At 44.8% G+C, this 27,840-nt stretch overlaps 1 protein-coding gene across 1 annotated transcript in view; it reads right to left on the bottom strand.

Annotated features, from left to right (window-relative positions):
• COG5 (component of oligomeric golgi complex 5) overlaps positions 1-27,840 on the bottom strand; it is a 1,306,288-nt gene that overhangs the window by 448,315 nt on the left and 830,133 nt on the right. The window contains exon 14 of the mRNA XM_069229832.1: positions 21,070-21,231. Within this exon, the coding sequence (XP_069085933.1) occupies positions 21,070-21,231 (162 nt within the window). The remainder of the gene's footprint in view (positions 1-21,069; positions 21,232-27,840) is intronic.

The raw sequence follows: 27,840 nt of genomic DNA, 5'->3' as shown, positions 1-27,840 counted from the left end.
TGATGCAAGTGCAGTGATACACAGAGACAATGCATAGCAGTGTCCTAACCTAGACCTCTTGGCTTTGTAGGTAGGGATACACGTATGTGTGACTTAATGCTCTATGGTTTCTCAGAGCTGGCATAGACGTTCTACTGCATAATCCTAGTTTGGTCAGAAATGATTCTCAGAGAGTAGTGGTGCCAGAGTAGCATAAGGATACTGCAGACATCAACAATTTGGTAAACAAGGTGAACACTAAAATGATTGTGGCTAGTGCCTTAATTAAGCAACATACTTCATAATTTCTGAGACAGTTTTCTGCATTGGTATTTTCTCAAAACTGGTTCATCTATCCAAACTCCAAGTAGGTTATTCAGTAAGGGCATCTTTCCTACTTTTGGAGTGCATATGATTGACCATCGGAGCATGCACCATGTGGAGGTTTTGCTAACGGTCTGATTATATTTTGGTGTTAATTTATACTCACAACTTAGTTTTTGTGCTACAAGGTAATGGGTCAGGTGTCATCTCATAGGCAAGGGGGCCTAGTTTTACTGTCAAGGTACCGGTTATGCTGCTGCTTCAGCTACAGGCTGAGGGCAAACCCTCATATCTTCTACATTAAGCTATCAAAGAAGTCTGGGCTAGTGAGATTCTGGCCAGCCTTTAGGTTTACGCTCAGTGGTGTGTTATCTGTATGGTAAGAAAAACCTCTTATGGGTCATTTGCATGAGCCAGGGGGACATTAGAGAAATGCACAAAATCTGTTTAGAAATTTGAATTAATTGTTAATTTGCCCATATATATAATATATATTTATTTTTACAAAATCAACTATGTCAATGTCATGAAGAGTGCAACAGGTCACAAGTGCAATGTCCACATTGAACTATTTATCTGATACTGTACATCTTTGATTATCATGTCATTCTACTATACAATATAGACAGAGGAAGATGGGAACAATGCTTCTTTTAGTGGTATGCTCATTTACAAAAGGGATAAAAACATCTTACAGAATATTCCTCTCAGAATTGTACACCTCACGTTTCCTGGGCATCAGTTAGGGAAGATATTAACGCCATGATCCAGGAGGAAATAATATAACTATAATCAGTCAGGAAGTACACTTATTGTAACAGCAACTTCATGGGCAGATGGGCAAACAGGAAGTTATGCAAAATTATTGAAAGTGCAGAGAAGTCCGAGACGATACAGAGGCTAATTGTCTTCTTTGTGGAAGATAATGGGTCTGGGATTCACTGTATTCACGAAGAAGATCAGAACAACACAACATTGACAATTTATATCAACAGCAAGCTCCAATTCCCAAGTACAATCATCTTATTTGTGGGACCTTCCTAAACCACAGATTTTTGAGGAAGTCCCTTGACTGCTCTCACTGCTTAGAGGTTTTCCGTTAACAATTATTTCTTTGTCTACCAATTAGGCTTCAGGCTCTTATGATTTCCCAGACATACTTTATAAGGCGGTTAGAGCCTTTGGTAATTTTACTTAACCCTTTCACGGCCACTGGTCTTGTATGTGATTTGATGACTAAAACTACACTTGTGTTAATGTACAACTCCTAAAAGAATAGGACTTTCTGCTTCTTATATAGGCCTAAGACAATTCAAAATCAACACAGCAAATTTCACAATGGTTCTGTTCAACCATTTGTAACAGTATTTGCTGAACATTGTTCATTTGGATCAGCCTAGATTTATTACATCCAACTTCACATCTTACAATATTAGGTGGGCACTGCATGCAACTTATAGCGGGTGAGGTCACCTTCTCGATACCGTCCTTAACCCCTTCCCCGCCACGGACGTAATGGTTACGTCCATGGCAGCGCCCGTGTGGCGCCATGGACGTAACCATTACGTCCAGGGACTGGCAGTCGGGGGAAGCGCTAGCGCTTCCCCCGAGGGCCGCCCCCCAACACCCCCAGGCCAGGGCTGAAAGGGGAATCCCTTCCCCTTTCACGCCCACCCCCCCCGCCCCCCCCCCATGACGTCAGCGCGCGATCGCGCGCTGATTTCATGGAAACGGGGAATGACGCGCTGGAAGCCATTTGCTTCCAGCGCGTCAAGGGAGAAGGTGAGTATTTCACCTTCGTGCGGGGTGGGGGTGCGCTCTCAGAGAGGCATTGAGGGAAAGGAAAGGGTTTTCCTTTCCCTCGATGTCTCTTTGAGCATTCCTGCTGCCCGATCGCGATGCGATCGGGCAGCAGGAATGCCCACTAGACACCAGGGATTTCTGTATGTGTGTGTGTGTGAGTGAATATTAGTGTAGGGGAGCGACCCCTTGGGCAAGGGTCGCTCCCCTTTGGGGGCACATGCTTTTTACGTCGTTTCTGCCCCCCCTGGGGGCAGATTGGCCCTATTTTTAGGCCGATCTGCCCCCAAGGGGGGCAGAAAGCCACTAGACACCAGGGATTTTATTGTTGCTGTGTATTTTTTGTGTTGGGGGGCGGCCCCTTGGGCAAGGGTCGCTCCCCTTTGGGGGCACATGTATTTTACGTCGTTTCTGCCCCCCCTGGGGGCAGATTGGCCCTATTTTTAGGCCGATCTGCCCCCAAGGGGGGCAGAAAGCCACTAGACACCAGGGATTTTATTGTTGATTTGTATTTTTTGTGTTGGGGGGCGGCCCCTTGGGCAAGGGTCGCTCCCCTTTGGGGGCAAATGTATTTTACGTCGTTTCTGCCCCCCCCTGGGGGCAGATTGGCCCTATTTTTAGGCCGATCTGCCCCCAAGGGGGGCAGAAAGCCACTAGACACCAGGGATTTTATTGTTGATGTGTATTTTTTGTGTTGGGGGGCGGCCCCTTGGGCAAGGGTCGCCCCCAGGGGCCCTCATGTATTTTTGGGCAGTTCTGCCCCCCTTGGGGGCAGAGAGGCCTGTTTTTTTTAGGCCTTTCTGCCCCCAAGGGGGGCAGAATCCCAATAGCGCCAGAAATAGTATGTATGTATGTGTGCTTTGTGTTGGGGGTGGCCCCTTGGGCAAGGGTCGCTCCCCCCAGGGGCGCAATGTATTTATTGTCGTTTCTGCCCCCCTTGGGGGCAGATTGGCCCTATTTTTAGGCCGATCTGCCCCCAAGGGGGGCAGAAAGCCACTAGACACCAGGGATTTTATTGTTGATGTGTATTTTTTGTGTTGGGGGGCGGCCCCTTGGGCAAGGGTCGCCCCCAGGGGCCCTCATGTATTTTTGGGCAGTTCTGCCCCCCTTGGGGGCAGAGAGGCCTATTTTTTTTAGGCCTTTCTGCCCCCAAGGGGGGCAGAATCCCAATAGCGCCAGAAATAGTATGTATGTATGTGTGCTTTGTGTTGGGGGGTGGCCCCTTGGGCAAGGGTCGCTCCCCCCAGGGGCGCAATGTATTTATTGTCGTTTCTGCCCCCCTTGGGGGCAGATTGGCCCTATTTTTAGGCCGATCTGCCCCCAAGGGGGGCAGAAAGCCACTAGACACCAGGGATTTTATTGTTGATTTTTATTTTTTGTGTTGGGGGGTGGCCCCTTGGGCAAGGGTCGCCCCCAGGGGCCCACATGTATTTTTGGGCAGTTCTGCCCCCCTAGGGGGCAGATATGCCTATTTTTTAGGCCTTTCTGTCCCCAAGGGGGGCAGAATCCCCATAGCGCCAGGGATACTATGTATGTGTGTGTGTGCTTTGTGTGGGGGTGTGGCACCTTGGGCAAGGGTCGCCCCCCCCCAAAGGGTGCAATGTAATCTGGGTGATTTCTGCCCCCTCCCCTTGGGGGTAGATTGGCCTATTTTTTTTTTAGGCCCATCTTCCCCCAAGCAGAGAAGACTAGACACGGGAAAATGAAAAAATGGTTAGTGGCGGAGTGTTTGTCAACTGGCGAAGTATTTACTTTTATGATAATAACAGTTTTTCTCCTTTTTGTTTTAGTTCAAAGCTTTTGCTGACTTTGCTGTGGCTTGTTGCAGTTTTGGCAGTAGTTGTCCTGCGGTTTGCGTAGTTGCATGTTTTAGGTAAGTAAATAAATTTACTCCAAGTGAGTATTGTTGCAATGCATGAATGACATGTTTGTAGGTGGTGTACTGAATGCAGGATTGTGTGTGAAATTGTCCTTAGAGTTATGCACAATGATTATTGTGTTGTCTTATGTCTAATTTGCTTTTTTTTTTCTCTTTTTAGTGGGATATCGTTGGTGATTGCTGTGGCTGTGCAGAGTAGTTGCTGGTGAGTCAAGCTTTTTCAGGCAAGTGAGCAGTATAGTTTTTGAGTTTATAATTCTTAGTGATAAACCTATACTTTGTTACTTATCTTACACAGTGCTGGTTGTTGGTGGTGTATTTGTCCAGTTAATTTTAGTAGGAAGGATCATGGCCAGCCGTAGGATGACCGCTCAGCAGGTTGTTAGTGTGCTTTTTGAGTCATCTTCTGACCATGAATATGAGACTGACTCTGCATCTGAGGCAGAGGAGGAAGTGCAGGATTCTGGAAGTGAATTTTCTGTCAGAGATGAATCATCTGATGATGAAGCCACTCTCAGTGCTGATGAAGGGCCTGTTTTAGAGGAGGACAGTGATGTGCCAATGGTGCAGGAGCCAGCGGCTGAAAGGCTTCCCATTGGAAGACCTGACGCATGGGTTGCACCAAACATGGAGCAGCCACAGTTGCCGGCGTTTACTGGTTTTCCAGGGTGTCGAGTTAATACGGAAAACTTTTTGCCCGTCAACTTTTTTGAGTTGTTTATGGACGATATATTTTTGGAAGAGATTGTTGAGCAGACTAATTTGTATGCAGAGCAGTTTTTGAGGGACAACGCTGCCAGACTTAGGCCACACTCTAGAGCTAGCCGGTGGATTCCCACAAATCTGGAAGAGTTGAAAAAGTTCTTGGGTTTAACTTTTTTGATGGGGCTGATAAGGAAGCCGTCGCTGTCTTCATATTGGTCTACTAGTCCCTTGATGGCAACTGCTATATTTCCTGCCATCATGAGTCGTAACCGGTATGAGCTTCTTCTTCGGATGTTGCATTTTGTAGATAATGCTTTAGCCTTGCCACGAGATCATCCTGATTCTGACCGTCTTTTTAAGATTAGACCTGTCCTTGATCATTTGGTAGATCGGTTTTCAGAGATCTATGTTCCAGGGAAAGAAATATCTGTAGATGAGTCTTTGGTCCTGTTCAAGGGTCGTTTGGTTTTTAGGCAGTACATTCCTAGCAAGAGGGCACGGTATGGAATTAAATTGTATATGCTGTCAGAAAGTAGTACAGGATATGTTTATAATTTCCGGGTCTACACTGGTAGGGATTCCAATATTGACCCCCCTGGTTGTCCTCCCACTTTTGGAGTTAGTGAGAAAATTGTGTGGGAACTTGGTAGACGACTGTTTAACAAAGGTCACCATTTATATGTAGATAACTTCTACACTGGAGTTCGGTTGTTCAAGGAGTTGTTCAGAGTGGACACTGTTGCTTGTGGCACAATCCGCTCTAATCGGAAAGGCTATCCAAAAGAGCTTGTCTGTAAAAAACTTGAGAAGGGACAGTGCAGTGCCTTGCGGAATGATGAGCTGCTAGCTCTGAAATTTGTAGACAAGAGGGATGTATACATGCTAAGCACCATCCATGATGAGAGTACTTCACCTGTGGCTGTATGGGGTCAGGTTGCCGAAGTGCGCAAACCTGTGTGCATCTTAGACTATAATAAGCACATGGGTGGTGTTGATAGAGTAGATCAGAGGTTAGAACCTTACACTGCTGCTCGTAAGTCTTATGTGTGGTATAAGAAATTAGCGCTTCACTTGTTCCACTTGGCAACTTTTAATGCTTTTGTTGTGTTTAAGGATAGTTCTCCAGAGTCAAGGATGACATTTGTGAAATTTCAGGAGTCTATCATAGCTAGCCTTGTTGTGCTGGAACAGGCAAGAGTTCCTAGAGAAGCAGTGGTGGAGGATGTGGCTAGATTGAAAGATCGTCACTTTGCTGAGCACCTTCCTCCCACGGCCAAAAAAAACTTTCCTGCTAAGAGATGTAGAGTCTGTGCTCGAAGAGGTATCAGGAAGGAGACTAGGATGTACTGCCCTGATTGTCCTTCAAAGCCTGGGCTGTGTGTGGGTGGCTGTTTCAGGAGCTACCACACACAGAAGAATTATTGGGAAATTCCGTGAGCGTAAACTGGTGTTTTATATTTTTATATGTTCGGTTTCACGGTTGGCATTAGTCATGTATTCAGTTAGAGCTTTTGTGTTTGTAGTTTTGTACTAATTTATGATTAGTGGTTTCTTTGTTGTTTAAAAACAAAAAAAAGGGGATGGCATGTGTAGAGTGGCGCTTGGCTGGCGGCGTGGGTGTGGTGGCGCTTGGCTGGCGGTGTGTGTGGGGTGGCGCTTGGCTGGCGGTGTGTGTGGGGTGGCGCTTGGCTGGCGGTGTGTGTGGGGTGGCGCTTGGCTGGCGGTGTGTGTGGGGTGGCGCTGGGCTGGCGGTGTGTGTGGGGTGGCGCTGGGCTGGCGGTGTGTGTGGGGTGGCGCTGGGCTGGCAGTGTGTGTGGGGTGGCGCTTGGCTGGTGGTGTGGGTGGGGTGGCGCTTGGCTGGCAGTGCCGGCCAAACGCCAGTCCACACACTCATCAGCTGGTGTGATTGCTGTATCAGGCATGTGGGCGTATGAAAGTGATGGGCCCTTGACTGGCGCTGTCTGTGGATGCGAGTCTTGTAATGTGCTGGGCCCGTGGCTGGCGGCGTGAATGGTCTAGTGCATGTCATGTATGAAAGGTGTGTGAATGGACTGTAAAGCGGTTGGTGCCTTGTCGTGGCTTTACAGCTCACGAGCTGTGAGTCATTGGTTCAGTTTTTTGGCCTTTCAGTTATTACCAGTGCATTTCACTTTTGTGAAATCTCTTGTTAATAAAATTTGATCTACTGAACCATCACTCACCCTCGTGCCAAATCCAACCAGTATGTGTGGTACAAATGACAAAACCTGCTCCGCTGTAATCAGGCGTCGCAGCACACTTGAGACACGCTAGGTGCCTCAGGTGGGACCCCGATGATGAAGCATGCCACCAACTTGGTTGGTGGGTGAGGGGTCTTCTTCACATAACCTAAGTGTGTTTCTTTTCACAATTTTAGTGTTTGGCACATCACGGACGTATGTGCACACATCAAAGTGATATATTCCAAAAATACCTGTGTTTGGGGGGGGAGGGCCCACCTATGTTTTTGGTCCTGGGTGCGGCCGTCATGTAGGGAAACCTACAAAACCCAGAAACTTTTTAAAACTAGGCACCCCAAGGAGTCTAGGGAGGTGTGGCTTGTGTGGCTCCCCCAACATTTTCTTACCCAGACTCCTCTGTAAACCTCACAATTTGCATAAAAAAGCATATTTTCCTGATTTTTCTTAGTAGGATCACCGCTCCAGCACAAAATTCCTACTCCCCAGTTTTCCCCTCAGTCTCCCAAGTAAAATGACACCTCACTTATGTGGGTCCCCAAAGCAGAGTCCGTCTAAAGATGTATAAAAGAATATGCCCTTATAAACTTGCTGTGCTATCCCTTCTATCCCTTCAGGTTTTGGGCCTTATTGTGTTGCAGGCACCTGGGCCACCCACACAAGTGAGGTATCATTTTTATCGGGAGACTTGGGGGAACGCTGGGTGGAAGGAAATTTGTGGCTCCTATCAGATTCCAGAACTTTCTGCCACAGAAATGTGAGGAACATGTGTTTTTTTTGCCAAATTTTGAGGTTTGCAAAGGATTCTGGGTAACAGAACCTGGTCCGAGCCCCGCAAGTCACCCCTCCTTGGATTCCCCTAGGTCTCTAGTTTTCAGAAATGCACTGGTTTGGTAGGTTTCCCTAGGCGCCGGGTGAGCTACAGGCCAAAATCCGCAGGTAGGCACTGTTTTCTCCCAAAATTGTGGATGTGTCCACGTTGCGCTTTGGGGTGTTTCCTGTCGCAGGCGCTAGGCCTACCCACGCAAGTGAGGTATCATTTTTATCGGGAGACTTGGGGGAACGCTGGGTGGAAGGAAATTTGTAGCTCCTCTCAGATTCCAGAACTTTCTGCCACAGAAATGTGAGGGACATGTGTTTTTTTAGCCAAATTTTGAGGTTTGCAAAGGATTCTGGGTAACAGAACCTGGTCCGAGCCCCGCAAGTCACCCCTCCTTGGATCCCCCTAGGTCTCTAGTTTTCAGAAATGCACAGGTTTGGTAGGTTTCCCTAGGTGGCGGCTGAGCTAGAGGCCAAAATCTACAGGTAGTCACTTTGCTAAAAACAGCTCTGTTTTCTGTGATATGTCCACGTTGTGTTTTGGGCATATCCTGTCGCGGGCGCTAGGCCTACCCACACAAGTGAGGTATCATTTTTATCGGGAGACGTGGGGGAACGCTGGGTGGAAGGAAATTTGTGGCTCCTCTCAGATTCCAGAACTTTCTGCCACAGAAATGTGAGGAACATGTGTTTTTTTAGCCAAATTTTGAGGTTTGCAAAGGATTCTGGGTAACAGAACCTGGTCCGAGCCCCGCAAGTCACCCCTCCTTGGATCCCCCTAGGTCTCTAGTTTTCAGAAATGCACAGGTTTGGTAGGTTTCCCTAGGTGGCGGCTGAGCTAGAGGCCAAAATCTACAGGTAGTCACTATGCTAAAAACAGCTCTGTTTTCTGTGATGTGTCCAGGTTGTGTTTTGGGGCATATCCTGTCGCGGGCGCTAGGCCTACCCACACAAGTGAGGTATCATTTTTATCGGGAGACGTGGGGGAATGCTGGGTGGAAGGAAATTTGTCGCTCCTCTCAGATTCCAGAACTTTCTGCCACAGAAATGTGAGGAACATGTGTTTTTTTAGCCAAATTTTGAGGTTTGCAAAGGATTCTGGGTAACAGAACCTGGTCCGAGCCACACAAGTCACCCCTCCTTGGATTCCCCTAGGTCTCTAGTTTTCAGAAATGCACAGGTTTGGTAGGTTTCCCTAGGTGCCGGCTGAGCTAGAGGCCAAAATCTACAGGTAGTCACTTTGCTAAAAACAGCTCTGTTTTCTGTGATGTGTCCACGTTGTGTTTTGGGGCATATCCTGTCGCGGGCGCTAGGCCTACCCAAACAAGGGAGGTATCATTTTTATCGGGAGACTTGGGGGAACATAGAATAGCAAAACAAGTGTTATTGCCCCTTGTCTTTCTCTACATTTATTCCTTCCAAATATAGGGGTGTGTGTAAAAAAGACATCTATTTGAGAAATTCCATGTAATTCACGTGCTACTATGGTCACCCCGGAATTCAGAGATGTGCAAATAACCACTGCTCCTCAACACCTTATCTTGTGCCCTTTTTGGAAATGCAAAGGTTTTCTTGATAGCTATTTTTTACTCCTTATATTTCAGCAAATGAATTACTGTATACCCGGTATAGAATGAAAACGCACTGCAGGGTGCAGCTCATTTATTGGCTCTGGGTTCCTCGGGTTCTTGATGAACCTACAAACCCTATATATCCCCGCAACCAGAGGAGTCCAGCAGACGTAACGGTATATTGCTTTCGATAATCTGACATTGCAGGGAAAAGTTACAGAGTAAAAAGTAGAGAAAAATTGATGTTTTTTTCACCTCAATTTCAATATTTTTCTTTTTCAGCTGTTATTTTCTGTAGGAAACCCTTGTAGGATCTACACAAATGACCCCTTGCTGAATTCAGAATTTTGTCTACTTTTCAGAAATGTTTAGGTTTCTGGGATCCAGCATTGGTTTCATGACCATTCCGGTCACTGACTGGAAGGAGGCTGAAAGCACAAAAAATTGCACAAATGGGGTATGCCCCAGTAAAATGCCAAAATTGTGTTGAAAAATTGGGTTTTCGGATTCAAGTCTGCCTGTTCCTGAAAGCTGGGAAGCTGCTGAGTTTAGCACCGCAAACCCTTTGTTGATGCCATTTTCAGGGGAAAAACCACAAGCCTTCTTCTGCAGCCCCTTTTTCCAATTTTTTCGAAAAAAACGAAATTTTCACTGTATTTTGGCCAATTTCTTGGCCTCCTTCAGGGGAACCCACAAAGTCTGGGTACCTTTAGAATCGCTAGGATGTTGGAAAAAAAGGACGCAAATTTGGCTTGGTTAGCTTATGTGGACAAAAAGTTATGAGGGCCTAAGCGCGAACTGCCCCAAATAGGCAAAAAAAGGCCTGGCACAGGAGGGGGAAAAGGCCTGGCAGCGAAGTGGTTAAATGCCAATAAGGAAGTCAATCTCATTGAGTGGACATTTTGGTCAAGGTCCTTTTTGCCACTGGCCTGGGCCTCAGCCTAATCCAACACATATAGCCCAGCTACTAAATTCCACTGATTTCGTACACAAGTGACTAGTAGTCTTTCTAAAAGGGTCAGATGTGGTAATCAACAGGGCAACTAATACTAATCCCTTGATTTTCGTTTTGATCATGGAACTTTTGATTCTATGAATCGGTCATAACCATATAATACGTACAGAAGCGAGGAAGGAACTCACAGGATAGCCCTTAATGCTGACAATGTATTATGCATTATGAACCATACTGATACCTCTCATTCCAATTGAAAAATAGGTAGCTAGTTGTACTCAGCAAGATATTTGGCTTTAAAATAAATTAGGAGAAATGTAGGGTTGCAAATGTGAAAGAATCAAGGTAGTCTGGTAGTTGTTTCAGTTGATCCTCTTTTTTTCATTTGGAAAGCTCAGAAACTGCTTTATTGGTGGGGATGTATAACTATCTTTACAGGGGGCATATTCTGTAGGTATTTTGGTTTCGGAAGGTGGCATGTGTCAAAGAGTACCTTCTTCTACGATAAAATATACTTTCCTGTCTCTGTATCTTACTGTGTTACACCGTCCTGGCACATTTAACTAAGTTCAGATTACCTTGAAGGGTTTTGTCAGGGAGGACTAACCTCCAAAGGTGGCCAGAAAACTCCTCCTTAAATCAAGTCAATAAGAGAACTTAACTATCCCAGATATAGAATGCTACATGGTAGAGACTAACCTGTTGGCCTGTTCTAAGCTGGCCCACAAACCATAAGGTGCAGACTAGATTTCAGAAGCTTCTCTGCACCCCTTACATAAATCCCATGATTCCCACCAAAGCACACACCACATCTGTGCTGTTTGAACACTCAGCGTCTACAATGTTGGATGATTGGGTAATTGATATCAGAGCATGGTGTGGAGCAAAGTCAGCTGAGCTCTGTAGTGGATGTGCTCTGGCACAGCTTCATGTTGAAGAACCAGGGTAATGCCTGGGGCAACAGAAGAAGAGCAGGGTTGGACCAGAGATATCAAGGGCAAATGTGGAGCCCCCTCCTGTCCTGCCCTAGATGGCACTCACATGTCTCTGAAAAGCCTGTTCTCCATTGCCTTGGGAGAGCCCTCATAAGCTGTCAAAGCAGCCCCAAGATATCTGAGTGACAGGGCCCTGCAGACATGAGAACATGCAGAATACTGGAGCCGAAATGTCACAAAGGCATGTCTAAGTGTAGCTATACACAAGACTGGGATGTAAGGATGAGCAATACTCATTAAACAAGTAGGAGGACCCCTTAAATTCTCTCCACTTTAGGAATTTGGTTCCACGCCAAGTAACGGTCGATGGGTAGGGGCCACTGCACAGAGGCAGGCCCAGTAAGTTGAGTGAATGTTGGTGGGTAGGCCATTGTTCTTTTGTATATTTTGAAATTTGTTCAAGGACATAATAGTTAGAAGACCACATTTCTTGTTAGGTCAATGATGTGCATCACTGAGTCTTTCAAGAAGTGTATGAGCACTTTGGTCGTGAAACTAGTACAGAGAGAATGGATCATGTGGCAGGAGCTGCACGGATCAGTGTTCCGTCAGTGACAACTTGCAAATTTGATGGGGATTTATACTCTCTTTTGCTTCCTTTTTGAGGGGAGGGGACCTGGACAAATTACCATCATAAGCACTTTTAACTTACTTCCCAGGCCTCAGCTAAAACAAAAACAAAAGATGGAACAAAGATTTAGCTACATCTGCACATGAAAGCTAAAAACAAGAGGCATTCTAAAGCAGTGAAGAGAATGTGGATAAAAGAAAGGATGACAACTACTTTATTACTGAGTGCAAAAACAGTACTAAGAGCAAGGAGCATTTTCTTTACACCAATTTGAGAAATATACAGGCATTTGCTACAACTGTTCAGGAAAACAACTCCTGGGTAGGAGTAGGGGAGTGGGAATATGAAGCATCTCGGCTTCAGTTCAGATCATTCCCTAGTCTGCTGTTATTAGGCACCTCAGGCAAAAGAAAATGGAAACAGAGTAAAACAGAAACTCAATGACAGGATAGTATGTGAAAACCGTCCTAGAGATTCTATTTAAAAAAAATCTGAGGAATATTTTAAGATGAACAAGTCAATGGAAGTAGGACAAGCAGTGCTTGGAATGAGTTTCAGGTGTGCAGACTTTGCAGGGCAACTTAAATATATGGGGCAAGAAACAAAATAAAGTAACATGTTACAAAAAATAGAAACATGTTCATAAGAGAAATGGTACAGTTAGCAATCTTGCACAAGTTATCAAGAGAATTAGGGAGCTGTGGGTACTACATTACAAGTTTGGCATGTAACACACACTTAAAAGATATTTATAAATAGTGTCTGGGTCAGGTAATTCTAAAATATCCAGTTACACATATGGTCTCCTGATTCTACTAGAAGAAAATATTATGTTTTGTCTCAGATAGGGGTGCAAAGAAAAGTAATATGTTCCATGTAACCAATTAGGGAAATTGTAGGTTGCAAAGAAAAAGTCCAAGCAGGTCCAGAATTACAACCATGATGGATTCAAGATGCTGTAGAGCCCTGCATCCCCACCTGCACCCAGAATTTCAGAAGTGACTCCACGGGCTACTGTAAACCTGCACCTGGACCCAGCCTGAGTGAGTCTTGCACCCCCAAGCAGTCTCCATCCACTCATGGACCCTTTGTTGTGGTGCTAAAGTTGCTCGGTGGCCATTTTCTAAAACCGATGACTTGGTATTTTGAACCTTAAACATTCAAAAATCGTAACTCTGGTTCTACTAAGTGGATTTTTATGGTTTTGGTGGAATTCATTTATTACAGTTTTCACTGTTTTTCTGAATTGGTTTGGGGTTTTTATTGTGTTCTGGTTTCACGGTGTTGTGTTTGTGTACCTCATAAATAATTAATAGATTGCCTCTAAGTTTAGACTGCCTGCTTTTTGTACCAACCTACCCAGGGGAAGCCCAGGTTAAATTAGTGGCTTTTTGAGGTTTACTATGCACTGGATTGTGGCTGTTGCTTGGCCAGGGTTCACACCCGAGTCATCATCAACACAATTTCTCACAAGAACAAATTCCTTTTATCCTGCTGGAAGTGGAAAGCTAAATTAAGCACACTTCAGATCATAATGCAATATGCTCATCCTAATCAGTGAAGATGGCCCAATTTATGCATAAAGATCACAAAAAATATTGCCTAATGGGAAATTGACTTGCTCATATGTTAATGTGGGTTGCACAAAATATATGTAAGCACCTACTTTCTTCCTGTGCACATATGTATGCAGTAGCAACATGTCACTAAATATTAACTCACAAAGTTGTAATTATTTCAGTGGTGAGCACTTGCAGAATTATTTTAAGGTGGACCAATACAGATTGGGAGGTCTCTAAGGCTATCTTGTCCAGCCTTACAGTAATTACTTTTTTCCTGTGCTCATAAGACTATTCTGGATCAGACCAGAGTGCTCAATGACCAGCAACAACTCTGCTGTAGTCAATTATACAGTTAGACAATGGGTATGTGTCTACTTATTGGTTTATCATCTTTGCTGATCCTCTTATCAGGATACATTACAATTTAACAAAAATGTGCGTCACGATTATTCCCTCAGAAAACAATACATCTTTTATCAACTGTTTTCAAACCATAGTGCCCGAGACCTTCTGAGATGTAATGTTCTTTGATTTCCACTTAGAATTTGGTTCTAAAACATAGAGATCAATGCCAATGTCACTTTCAATATTTACACAAAATAGGTATTTAATGTCAGATGAACAGTTTAGCTTCAAACCAGGCAAAGGCAGAGTCAGGCATCATATCTATTTGTGATGAACTATAAAAGAACATAGTGGCTGCCCTATTTCGTTTGGATGTATCAGATACATTTGACACTGTCCACCACCATATGCTACTAAAAAAAAGCCTCTCTCTCAGAATACATGAAGATGCTCCAAAATGAATTTCTTCTTACCTCAAGAGACAGACAATGGTAGTTTACCTACTACATTACAAATCAGCTCCTCACACCCAGTATTGTGGTGACCTTCAGGGCTCACCATATCCCTGCTATTATTTAACATCCACCTAACTTCCTTACTATACTTGATTAAATCATTCAACCTCACCTACTACAACCATGTAAATGACACATCAATCATTCTAGAAATTGAAGGTGTGGAAGATCTTTACAATTCAACACTTGACATCTGCCTTTGTGCCATAAACACATGGATGATGACTAACCACCTACAGCTCAACACTGCAAAGACAGGAAATATTACCTGCAGACCATAGCAAAATACCAGCCTAACACCATATGCCCCAAGGAACTCATGACTTCTACACCAACATCAAGAAAATTCAGAAACCTATTGGTAATCAATACATATGTTAACAACATCACAAAGGGAGCTTTCTACACAATAAAAACATTATGTCCATTTCCCCACACCTTGGATACCAACAGAAAACGCAACTCACTCTCACTTTTGTAAAATCCAAGCCTCACTATACTAGAATCCTTGGCGCCCAGATTCAACATATGCGCAATAAAACAGCTCTCCCTTTTGAAAACAGCAAATCCTCTCTTTTGAAGATCAGAAGATCACCTTTGAACTGCAGGAAAAGAGCTGTTTGAATATACACAGCTTCAATGCTTTTTTTCTTCATCTCACGATGAATGCAGGTGCCTCTCATCTATTCACTGGCCTCGAAAAAATGGTACAAGGATGGCACACATGACCAAACACTCATCTCTACACTATACTGATTTCTGAATGACCCCATCTTTCACAACAAGACACCGGGTCATGCAGGCCAGAGGCAGAACTGGGACAGGTATGGACTACTGAAGACTGGGAATGCCTATACAACAGGGTGTGCACATTCAGACCAGACGCTTGTCTGTGGGAAACACAATACAAACTCCTGACTTATTGGTATAAGATGCCAGAGAAAATCTATAAAGGAAACCTGACTAAAGGCAACCATTGCTTGGGGTGTGTGGGGCTGCTGCATCTTTTGTGGCACTGTCCAAGCTGGGGAGATTTTGGGTTGAGGTCATGAATGATTTGAATAGGGCATATAATACCCAGATCACAAAGTACTCCGTAGTGGTTATTCTAGGGAGACTGTTTGTGTCTCGCACTCGCTAGTACTCACAAGAAGTAATCAAGTCTCTATGGCTCTGGTTGCAGTGACTCAGGTCTTGGGATGGGGAGGGAGGGCACTGGGAGGGAGAGTACCAAAATATCAGCAGTTGCAACATGGCACAAGAACGTAGGGGATATACTCGCCATGGATAACATTTCCCTGGCTGTCACTAATACCCTCAGGACTTATGAAGTCAGTTGGCAACTCTTTATATGACTACTGCTCCATGATTACACAGTTGTTGTGCTACAGATACCTGAGGGAGGTTCAAATGATCCCAGAGGAGTTCTCTAAAATGTTAGACCCAACAACCACAACTAAGTACTGGACTGCTACAGCAGACCACATACAACCCCTGGGGAGGGTACTTGACTTGCTGGCTTGACATGCTGAAATGATCACCAATACATCGATTTGAAGGTGAGGGGAGTTTGAAGCATGGGGGATAGAGCCTGTAACATTGTTTATTTAAACATTTGTATCTTGAATCTCATGAGCATCCTCGTTGTCCGGTTGGTTGTAGATGATGGTATGTGTATGCTTACAAATAAAAACACCTGTACCAACAAAAAAGCCTTATGTGTGCAAGATACTTATTTAATCGATGTGTAATCCAGGTAGCTATCATTCATAAAACCGAATCTGACCAACAGTGTGTCTATACTTTTCCGTAAACTGAGTGACTTTAAGCTGATAAAAACACAGCAAATTGATGCACATACAGTTGTATTTAATCTTGCTTTCTCATTTACAACTGCTTAATTTTAATGAAATTACTCCATCATACTTCTATAAATGCACTACATCTAGAACTATTCATCGCCCACTACAGAGACACAATCTTGTTGAGAAGTTTAGGATACCAAACATTTCCATGACACAAACCTGAACAGAAAGCTATCAGTGCTTAAGTCTGTGGTTGAAATAGCTGTTTTACCCATCTGTCTGACATCAAACAACATGTCTAGGTACCTTTGGTAACAGCATGTAGGACACTATTCACTCACTGTATCTCTAGTTGCATGTAACATCACATTTGGTGCAACAGAAACTAATGCATGACCTTCTGTAATGACAGGGATGAGATGACTGCAGAACAAGTCACGTAACATGTAAACGCTCTTTCGCAGCTTGTGAATCCCACCAGGCACCAGACTGGACCTAGAGAATTTTTCAGCATTTCCCTTAACCTCCGGCAGGTGGGGTTGTGCGGCCCCATCTGGACCGTTCCGTCCCAGAAGTGACATCTGCCCCCCCCCCCAAGCAGCTGCCACATCCTTCTCTCATCGGTTTCTTTGTGATTTCTGTCCGTGCTGTCAGATGCGAAGCCTTTATAAATCAGATTGTGCTAGAGTGTAGATATCTAAATTTGAGTCTATTATTCTGCACTAAAGGAGTCAATTCAACAGAACGTGGAGGAGGGTCAGTCGGTGAGGAATCTGTGGTTATATGAAGTATCTACCAGAAAGACTGCTACCAAAGGTAAATAACTTGTTCTCATGGATACTTCTAACCACAGATTCCTCACCTTGTAAATAAATACCAAAGCAGTACCTCCCCAGGTGTGGGTCAATATATAAGACAACTGTGCCTGTAGAGGTTGGATATTTCAAACAACAAACAACAAACCTCCCCCAGTATCTCGCATAAATTATTTTGGCGGAGGGATGCCTGGTCATTAAGATGACATCTTCTACTTAGGGAGAAAGCGCAAATGCCATCAATTGTCACTGCTCAATTTTAACACATGGAGGAGCAAGTTGCACTGGCTCAGATGCAGAACCCTGCCCTGCTCATGAGACAGTAGGTCCTTTCAAAGAGGCAGCTGGATTGGAAGACAAATGCTCATGGAGTCCCGGAGCTACAATCTAAGCGAAAAGTGCCTTGGGAACTCCCACGCCCAGAAACTTGGACACTGTATGTTCTCTGCAGTGGCGAAAAGATTGAGCTAGGGTTAGTCCCATTATTGGAAGATGGGCTGGGCCACCTTAGAGTACAACAGCCATTCATGATCTGCTAAGCAACATCTGCAGAATTTGTCACCCTGATGGTCAAAGATCTTGCCAGGTTCTGTACGACCAAGGTGATGCCCTGATGATACAGCTACTTCCATAGGTAGAAAGCCTCCTGGTACAGGATCCATGACCCCTCTCCGCCATGTTTGCTGCAGTACCACAGGATGTTAGTGTTGTCTGTGAGAAGCTGCACTCATTCCCCCTTGACAGATGGAATGAACAGTTTCAGTTCAAAGCTAATCACCAGCAACACAAACAAGTTCATCTGGATACATATTCCAGCCAGATACTTCTGATCTCCACCTCTACCAGGTGACCTCCCCAAACCATCAACAATGCATCTGTCACAACTGCCAGCTTTTAGTGGAGTAGGAGAGTGGTCTGCGCCAGTCCAATTATGGTCTAGCAGCCACCACTGCAGATCTTTTGCAGTCTCCTCTGACACCTGAATTAAATCTAACAGGTTTCCTTGATGTTTAGCCCTGGAGACTTGAGGCTTCAGATCCCACTGTAGAGCCCACATGTGCCTCCTGGCATGGTCCACAAGCAGGATGAAGAAAGCCAAGAAGCTTCACAGCCACTCTCAGAGACCCAGGTCGAAGGATAAAACATTGACATCATAGCCTATCACAGACTCGTTGAGGTGGAGAAAAAGCTCAGAAGAGCAATGTGTACAGAATAGCTCCAATGAAGGGGAGGTACTCCAAAAAAACCAAAAGTCAGGTGTAACTTCAATACTTTGATTGGAAATCCCAATGATTTCAACTGTTTGCCTGTCGTATAGAGGTGGTTTACGACTGTCTGTGCGAAGTCGCCTTCAGCAACCAGTATTTGAGATATCTAAGACTGGTATTTCCACCCTCAGAAGATTTGTAGAGACCACCAGAACTGAAAGTGCTTGTGCCCCTCCTGAAACTACAGGTAACACCTGTGGAACTGCAGGACGGGGATCTGGAAATAGGCATCTTTCAGGTTCATTGCTACCATTCACACTCCTGGGTCTAGGACATACAGAACTTGGACCAGAGTGAGTATTTTGAACTTCTCCCTGCTGAAGAAAGAGCAAGAATAAGCAGAGGTCTCCTGCCTTCTTTGGCACCAGAAAGTAATGGGAGTCACAACCAGTCACAACATTTGATGCTGGAACCCTCTCAATGGCTCCCTTGTCCAAGAGAGTCTGAACTTTCCTTTTCAGAATGGGCACATGGTTCACTGCAAGCTGTTGGGGTGTAAGAGGTATGACAAAAAGGGTTTTAACAAAGGGAAGGGCATATCAGTTCTGGATGATTAGGAGCACCTACCAGTCTGACATGATGCTCTGCCACCCATGGAGGTCAAAAGTAAGGCAACCTCCTACTGGGTGTTCGTGGGCCACCAAGGGTAAATTAAAGTAGTTTTGTGGCAGCTAAGGTGGTTGGAGGAGGGTGGGAGAAGCTGGGTTTAGGAGGTTGGGTAGTTCGTTTTTCCAGCCTCTGTCCCGAAAAGGTTTAGGAGGCCTGTTGCTGCTGAGGCAGGGTCTGACGCAGTGTCTGCTGAAGACTCTTTCTGAAGCCTCAGAAGGAGAAAGTTGTTGGGTAAACTGCTGTAATGGCATTGCTAGCCCAAAACAGCATGCTGTTTCCTTGTGTCTCCTTAAACACTCCATGGCTGAGTCTGCCTTGGCTCACAAGAGACACGTGCCATTGAAAGGCATGTCCATTAGCTATTGTTAGTCATTGTCTGAGAACCCCGTTGAGCGAATTCCAGCATGGAGCTAAAAGGTCACATTGACCAGTGTCCAGGTATGAGCGAATAACACTTTGCTGCGTCATGACCATCCTGGATGACACACTGGAGGTCTTATCTAAGGTCTTTTAGCAATACCTTCTCAGGAGGCAACTGAAGTTCACTAAGCCTATGGCAAGACTAGTGGAGAACATGCATTCTGTACTAGTCTTGAGGAGAACTTGCGTTGGGCAGACGCTTCAAAACGTTTAAATTCTTTCTCAGGTGGGGTAATCGGAAATGTGTTGGGGTCTAGCCTGCCTGTCGACATGTGAACTACCAGGCTTTCTGGCTGATGGTGTTGGAGAAAAAAGCAGGGTCTCCTTGAGCAGGTCTGTGTCTCCTCCTTACTTATTGGTAGCTCCTGTTTTTACCCAGAAGCCCAGCAGTGTGTCTGTAGGGGCATCACTGAATGGTAGGAGAGGGTCCTGTGACATCTGTCCTGGCTGTACGGCCTCAGAGAGGACCTTGATTTTCACCACAGTGGTTGGAAGTGTCAGAATAAGGACCTCTGCTCTCTCCTTATGACCAGTGGAGTAGCATCTGGGAATCAGAGCAGGTAAGAGAAAGAGGTGATTGCAACCTTAGGGGAGGTTGTGGCGGATTGTGCTTCCAAGTCCAAAAGGTTTATCAGCTCGCTTTGAGCCAACACTGGTGCCAGTGTTGACAAATAAAGCAGTGGCATTGGTCTCAGAACCGTGGATAACACAAGGCTTGGCACTGAAGTAAGGTCAGACCCCACAGAGTGATCAAGGAGCACAGTCAGTATTGGGGACAGACCTGATGGCAGTAACCTGACTGGAGGCTCACTCAGCTCCTTAGGGCCCATAGGCACACCAGAGGGATCTGGCAGAGTACAAAATAATCTCAACATGGTGTTTGTGAATGCCTGGATCTGTTGCGGAGTCACCACTAGAGCTGGGAATGCAGGTTGCATTGGGTCGAGGGCCAGAGTTAGCTCCGAAAACAGAGGATGAGTTTTGAGCCTGGTTGTACAGCGGAATTGCGCAACTTCGCATGGGAGCAGTGACGGGACAAAAGATATCAGTGTTTGGATTTTCTGTTGCTCTTTTTCTTTGACTTACCTTATGACTTTGATCTCAAAGTAAAGTCACAGGATTGGCCTTGATAGCGAGAACGCATCTGCATCCTTGACTTTGACCAGGCTTGACATTTCATTGATGTTAGACGACACATGACTTGGCCTCACAGTCCTGGATACCCTTCGAGTTCCTCTTCAAGCACGGTTGAACCATGTAAGGAGCCTGGACATTACAGGCTGACTTGTTTGAAGCAATCTTTACAAAGTTTAAACCTTGTTGGTTTTTAGAAGGGACATGTGCCTTGCATAATGGGGACATTTTGAAGAGTTAAGTCTGTCAGGCCTGACAGAATTCGAGGGTGCAAGTTCCAGATTCAGAAGGTGCGGAAAGCAAGGCACTGTTAGCACATAGATGTGGCAGCTATGTTCGGGGCCCAACATAATTTCTGGAGCAGGAATTGCTGTAAAAATTCTCCGGATTCAGTCTGATACATGGGAGGATTCGCTAGATGAGGAATGTTTGGTTAGAAGTAGCCATCAGAAAAACTGCTTTTGGGCCATACACTTTCTGGTATTAGACTGCAATCAGTACCATAGTGAAATCAAATCAGTAAAGAGGTTTAAAATAAATATTGAAATAAATAAATGATCCCAAAATTGATATTGCTACTAACAAACTGCTGCTACTACTAACAAAATTGATAATAATCATTCTAATAATACAGTAGAAACATAGAGATCAAATTTGTTAATACATTTTTACTGTAAAGCAACTTTCATAACTCAGTTTGGTAAAAGGCTCTCATATTAAACGTGTTAAGGAATACAATAATGCATGCATGTCGTTATGTAAAATGCATGTTTTATATGTACCTGGTGATGGTTTTAATGATGCTGTCGAGTTCATCTGTAGATGGTGGATTTCGACCACCAGGTGGAAATACAAGGTTGATGGGGTCGAAGAGTCGGGATAATGATTTTGACAAATAAGCAGCTTCATAAGCTTGCAATGAATCCTTTAACGCCTTTTCTGGACTGCAGAAAACATACAAAGGCATTGGTTAAAACAGCAGATGTTGAATGATGCATCTTTTTCAAGTCTGACTTCAACTTATTAGAGTAGGTTTAAGAGCCCTTTCTACTCTGACTCTAGCAAAGAGATACAAAGACATAAGCATACTTTAAGAGATTGAACTGATTGACATTCACTTTAAGCCAGAAGAGATGCATTATTAGTTCTACAAGAATTGCCTCATGTGAATGGTTAAATGTTTCACTTTCTTTGATGAGCTATCATAGAGACCTTTTCATTTTGGAAGAAAAGGCCGTAGATGTATGCCAAACAGTGCTGCAGAACTTCAAGAAAAATCAAACCAATCGTTTTTAAGATGAAAGTCAGGATAAGAGAAAATAGAACTTGAACAAGATGCATGAAAGCAAATAAATGTTGCATTTATATGATTAAGGGGGTCATTTCAACCCAGGGCTGCAATGACAGAAGCACCGCCAACAGGCTGGTGGTGCTTCCAAGGTCATTACGACGCCATGGTCGCACCGCCGGGGCCGGCGGTTTCCCGCCACAATGGCCCCGGCGGTAGTAATCCACCAGGGCAGCGCTGCTAGCAGCGTTGCCCAGGGGATAACGAGTCCCCCTACCGCCAGCCTATTCCTGGCGGTTTGAACCGCCAGGAAAACGCTGGCGGTACGGGGAGTCGCGGGGCCCCTGCACTGCCCAGGCCACAGGCATGGGCAGTGCAGGGGCCCCCTGACAGGGCCCCATACGGCTTTTCACTGTCTGCTCTGCAGACAGTGAAAAGCGCGACGGGTGCAACTGCACCCGTCGCACGGCCGCAACACCGCCAGCTCCATTTGGAGCCGGCTCCCATGTTGCGGCCCAGATCCCTGCTGGGCCGGCGGGGATGTCATAATGGGCACTGCAGGATGGCGGCCGCACGGCGGTTACAACCGCCGCCCGCCAATGTTGTAATGAGGGCCTAAATGTTTTAATTCAAAGACAGTACGCAATACATACAACTGTCCTAGCAAGCCACTGAGTGCTGAAGGAAAACTCTACATATGAAAACTTCTCCAATGAAGCAATGGATATTTTGGCAAGACTACAACCTTCTGTTGGGGGAGGTGGCAAAATGTAGGTGGAGTAGGGAGAACATTACCACATCACGCATCAGAAAACGTGCCCCTCAAATTTAAAGCTCCCTCAAGTGCTGGGCAGGGAAAAAGATGGAGTGATGCTGTATATGTTCTGCATATCAAGTCCCCTTTATCTAAGGGGAATATGAATTGGCTGGCTTAAAAGCAGCAATAAAAAAGAAGTCGGAATCAGCGTTGGAGTAAAGATATTCCTTGTCCGCGTGCTTAAGCTTCAGCCTCGCAGGATTTCTCAAAGTTGCCCTTATGCTCAGGTGTGACAGTTCCTTGTGATGGGCTTGCATCTTCGTTCTCCTTCCATGTGTCAGGGCACCAATATCTGGAAATTAGAGTATTCTTCAGTCACTTTTTTGTACGGAGTCTTTCAGGAGCTGCTCCTGGGTAGGGGCGCAGATTCAGGGTGGGCGAGTTTACTATAACACCCCAAATAAATGCATTCTTTGTTTGGTAGTGTGGTCTGGAGGCCCTGAGTTGGGTCTGCTATGTCTTTGTTGGTTTTTCTAATTGTATTCTTTTCACTAAGAGGTTTTATTTTGTTCACTTTTGGATTAGGAACTTAAATATATACAGTGGCTAGTATTATATGAGCAGTCATTGAAGTAGTCCTTGATGGGTGCAGATTTACTAACTTTTGGAATTCACAAACATTGCCTGCAGTATTCTGCGAAAGCTGCGACATTCTCACATATGCAGGCATACTACTGGCACTCAAACTCCCAAAAGGTGATGGGCAGAATGCTTGCAAATAGTTTAACCACTGGAAATCATTCGGGGGGCATTGCAACCCATTGTTTTTTGTCAGCTGTGCCACTCTAGACAGAGGCCCACCTAGTACATATTAGTATTGACTCTGACTCAATGGAACAGTTCGTCCAAGCATTGGTCTTGTCACCCCTCCAACCTGTGGCCCACCACTTTTTCAGTTGGGAAATTTGAGACTCACTGTTCGAGAAACTACTTTTCCAACCCTCCTCAGAGTGACGCAAAGAAAACACAAACACCAGAGGTACCAAGGTTTATTGGCAGGCCAAGGCAGAAGGCAGACGTACATCCCAGTGTTACGTCTTACAAGCTGGCATCTTCTGCCCTGAAGCATATAAGTCAGACAGTTATATATGTTAATAAGTGCTGTCACAGCAAAACCCCAAAAGGGGACATAGTCCAAACATGGGCACGCATATACAAAAGAAATGCTGCATATACAAAACTTCAAGTCCATAGAGTAAAAATATACATAATGCAGTGTGAGCATGACAAAGTGAACAGACAACAGGTGGACCCTAAAGAAAAGGGGCCTGGGTTGCTGACTGGCTGAACTTAAAGTGTGAGACCGAGCTAAACTTAACAACGTGGTTTGGAGAGGTTTGTTTGCACAGCTGGCATAGGTGTCAGAGAGGTCAGTAGGGAAGACTTGGAGCAGTTCTAGAATGGTAATGTGGATGAGCTGAGTCAACCCGTGAATGAGAGGAGCAAGTGTCTTGGTAAGAGGAAAGAATAAATAGCTTACTGGGATTCAAATAGTGGAGGAGAGAACTGGAACTAAAGTATCATATCTATAGGTACATACATGGGAAAATATAAAATCAAGTCAATCTCACTAAGCTACACCTCTGCTCCTTGGAGAATCAGCTATATATTAAAGGCCTGGATCAGAAAGTGCAGCCATGACCAGGCCAGAGAAAGTACCCAAGCATGATGCTTTGTAAAAGAATCTATATGTGTTACCCACCAGCCTAACCATACTGACATTGTCAGATTCATTAGGTTCCTGAAAAAAAGGAGCATACTGCTTTAGTCATGAAGGGGGGTTCCGGACCTCTAAAGGAGATCCCTGGAAGGAGATGTTGGCAGTCTTATACCCATTTCCACCTTCTTCTCAATAAAGATCACAGCGTGCACAACCATAGTCCTGAAGTCATTTGGTTCCTGCATCTGAGACTCAAACGCATCATTCCAATTGTGAGGTATAAGCACCTCAAATTCTCCTTTCACTTCACAGCTGGCTCTACATTAGCAACCTGGGCTCCAAATTCTCGAGTCCACATCGCAGACATTCAACTTTTCACCTTATCCAGTTTCTTTAGGATAGTGTCCACGGCACCAAGCAATTCCTTACACCAGATCATTTACCAGGAGCTCTTCCACAGTCTCTTCTCCAGTCACTTCTTTCCTACATGCCTGGAAAGTTATGCTTGACACTTGTGTGCCTTGCCAGCCATGTTTCTGCCTCAAGACTCTTGCTATCATCCGACAGCACATCCCCCTCTCCTGGCCCAGAAAATGCACTACAATTTGTGGGTTCTCTACCCTACCAGACCTGGTCATTCATCCCCACCTGTAGATGGCACATGTAAGTCCTAGTTCCCCTGACATTGATATAGGCCCACAGAAGGGTCGGAATCTGTTCATCCACCACATCAGCTCAGTGCTGCAGGAGAGAAAAGGTGCAGCTCTCACCAATTCAGATCTCTGCAGGAAGAAAATACTGGAGAAGAAGGACTGCCCTGCTGAACCCCTGGTCTGCACCTGAAAGACTATATCCACAAGGATGGCACCAGCTGTACATTCTGAGCTTCACCACAAGAAGGACTTTGCCTTGCTTCTGCAACTCCAGGATTGGACTCCCTGTAGGCTACAGGTACAAAGGAGGTGCCCAGAGTCCCCTGCATCAAGTCCTGAAAAGAGAGTCCAGCTTACCCAAGTCCAGCGGCCATTTGAGGATTTTGACCAGGTTAATTTTGGGAACTGTAGTCTCAACTTCCAAAGAGCAATTCAGAGCTTCTGGAACCTTGGATCACGTTTGTGGACACTTCAGGGACCCAAAAGGGACTCCTAGAAGAAGATCCAGAAGTTTGGAGCAACTTTGTGAAAAAGCTGTATAAGGTGACCTACCCATAGACTACAGTCAAGCCGGTGATGTTGAACCACGACCCGGCCTGAATTTCAGGTTCGTCCCTCTGAGGCTCTGGATCTTTTCCCCATCTATGAGACTTCCAGTTGACTGTGACCTCGTGCAGGGCCAAGCTGACGACGTTGTATCGCAAGCCTGCCTGAAGAGGAGCCTCGTGACAACAAGAAAAAAAGATCCAAAAAACAGACTAAGTTAGAAGGTAACATTTTGACCGAGGCCTACCGCTCAGTGTATCCGACTGAGGCTTCATTGCGGTCACCTCAAACTTTGACTTTGAATTCAAACTGTTGTCAAATTGGCTAAAGTGATACCATCTAAAAGTAGGTCTATCATTAAATTGTATTAACTACTCATGCACTTTTTAAAAACACTTCAAAAATATGTAAGCAATATGCAGGCAGATGAAGTGCTCAGCTGCATTTAGAAGTTAGGCCTGCCTTCCACAAACACTGTCAACATAATAGAGAACTACGTGCGGAACAATGCTCTTGTCAACACACACTGAGATTTGGAGGGGCATCATGATGATCTCTTACTAGAAGCAGACAGGTGATACTGAGGAATTTATTTTGCTAAAATAATGTTTCGAAAAAAGAAACAAACTTGATGGAATTAGCTCCCTGCAGTTTGACAACAGAGTTCTATCAGTGAGATGTGCAAAATGACTCTGAATTCACACGGTCAGCATGTTGCGAATGCAAAGTTCTTATTTACAATGGGTGAACGAAATATTAAAATCGGAGTTAAGAATCATAATAAGCATGCTGCAAACACTTGCAAGTTGTATGAAAGGTTTTTGTATTCCCAAATTGTTCAAATTGCTATTCCGGGCTGTTTGCCAAAGTATGATTTATTGCATTTATTTATATGTCATTTTGTGTCCTGCCAGCAAGATTTCTGTTACCTTCCCGTGAAATGGTGCCCCTTCTTTTCACTCTAAAATTTATTTCTGTCTCCACACAGACCCTTCTGTCACCCACTGCCTGCCTCTGAGTTACAGATCACTGGGAAAGGATGAATTTATTGACTTTCTCATTGTGAGGTCATCAATCTGCAACCAGAACACAACTTTTCTTATTTGTGATTTCCGAAAACTGTTTCACTATTTTGCGATTCCCTATTAAGAAATCCCTAAATAGCAAATGCGAATGAAACCGATTCGCAAATAGGGAATGCCAACAGTTTGTACATTCTTATTAGCGATTTCCAAATAACAATTTGGATACAATCAATATTTGAAAATCGCTTACCTAAACGTACGTACATCTTGTCCTGCGTTCCTTCTTTGCTCTCCTGTGAGCAGCACTATCGTCGCACATTACCAGTAACAACGGCGACGGTTTATGGCAAACCACTTTGCCATTTCCAGCAGCATCAGCCAGCTCGCGTGCGGAATCAGAGAAATGTCTCCACCGCAGCAAGGACCACTTCACAGAGCACACCTGTCACCAGCATTGTGACCCTTGTCTCTTAAAGATACAAGAGCTGAAATGCTGGTACAAGATGAAAATAAGGACGGAGTTCCCTTATCCGGTGCAGGCTGCCCCTGCGTTCTTTCAATCACCCCGTTTCTTCCACTGTTATGCTTAGTGAAGTGCGCACGCCTCATAAATGCCCTCTGTCTACTAACGAGTCATTGTTCAAAGGTTTCAAAGACCTCAGTATACAGCCAACTAGACAGTCACTTCTGATATTGCTGAGGCAGGGAGTCAGCCAAAAAGGGCAAGCAACACTGCCCTTGTTGCGAATGGTCTTCCACTTGTGGGGCCCACACACCTACCCATGACTGCAAGTAGTGATAGGTATATGAGCAGAATCTCCTGTTCAGCGTTTGCTGGTACAAACTAGGGGAGTGACTGTAAACAAAGCAATTGAGGTCCTGCTGGGCAAAAAGTTCATCTCTCGGCTGAATGTAGAGAAAAAAAAGAGGTGAGATAATGGGGCCCAAATTACTAGTTCAGCGATATTTTGATGTCACCAAAGGGACCAATAGTGAAGTAATTAGCAATGATTTGCAAAAGGGGTGTTAAAGGGTAGTAGCAAACAGAGTATGATGGTCTACCAGTCAAACAGTGTGGTTTATCCACTTCAGCACAATAAATTAATTAAGACAGTAATGATAAAACATTGCCAAAACCAATGGATTTCACAGAGGTGAAACTTATTGGCTTTGCCAATGCTTGCTGTCTGGCGTTACATCCTTACTAAGCTTCTAACCCTTTGGCGGACCTTGCCATTCCTAGGCCTGTGTTGGACACAAAGCACTTAGGGCCAGATGTATCAAAAAAATGTGCACTCGCAAACGGCAAAATCGGCCGTTTGCGAGTGCAAAATAGTGGTCTGCAATGCATCAAAGGCATTCGCAGACCACAAAATAGAAATAGCTAAAATTGCGATTTTATGCGTTGCGACCTGGATTTTGCGAGTCGCAATTTGCGATTCACAAAATCCAGGTCGCAAGGCAATGCTGCAAAAAAATCGCAAATTGCGATTTTTCGCAGAATGGTATTTTGCACATGCAAAATACCATGGTCTGCAACCAGGTGGTAACCTGGTGCAAAATT

This window comes from Pleurodeles waltl, chromosome 4_1 (genome assembly GCF_031143425.1).
Source record: "Pleurodeles waltl isolate 20211129_DDA chromosome 4_1, aPleWal1.hap1.20221129, whole genome shotgun sequence".
Taxonomy (NCBI): Eukaryota; Metazoa; Chordata; class Amphibia; order Caudata; family Salamandridae; genus Pleurodeles; species Pleurodeles waltl.
The sequence above is the reverse complement of the archived record's forward strand: the minus strand, read 5'-3'. Positions and strand labels throughout refer to the sequence as shown.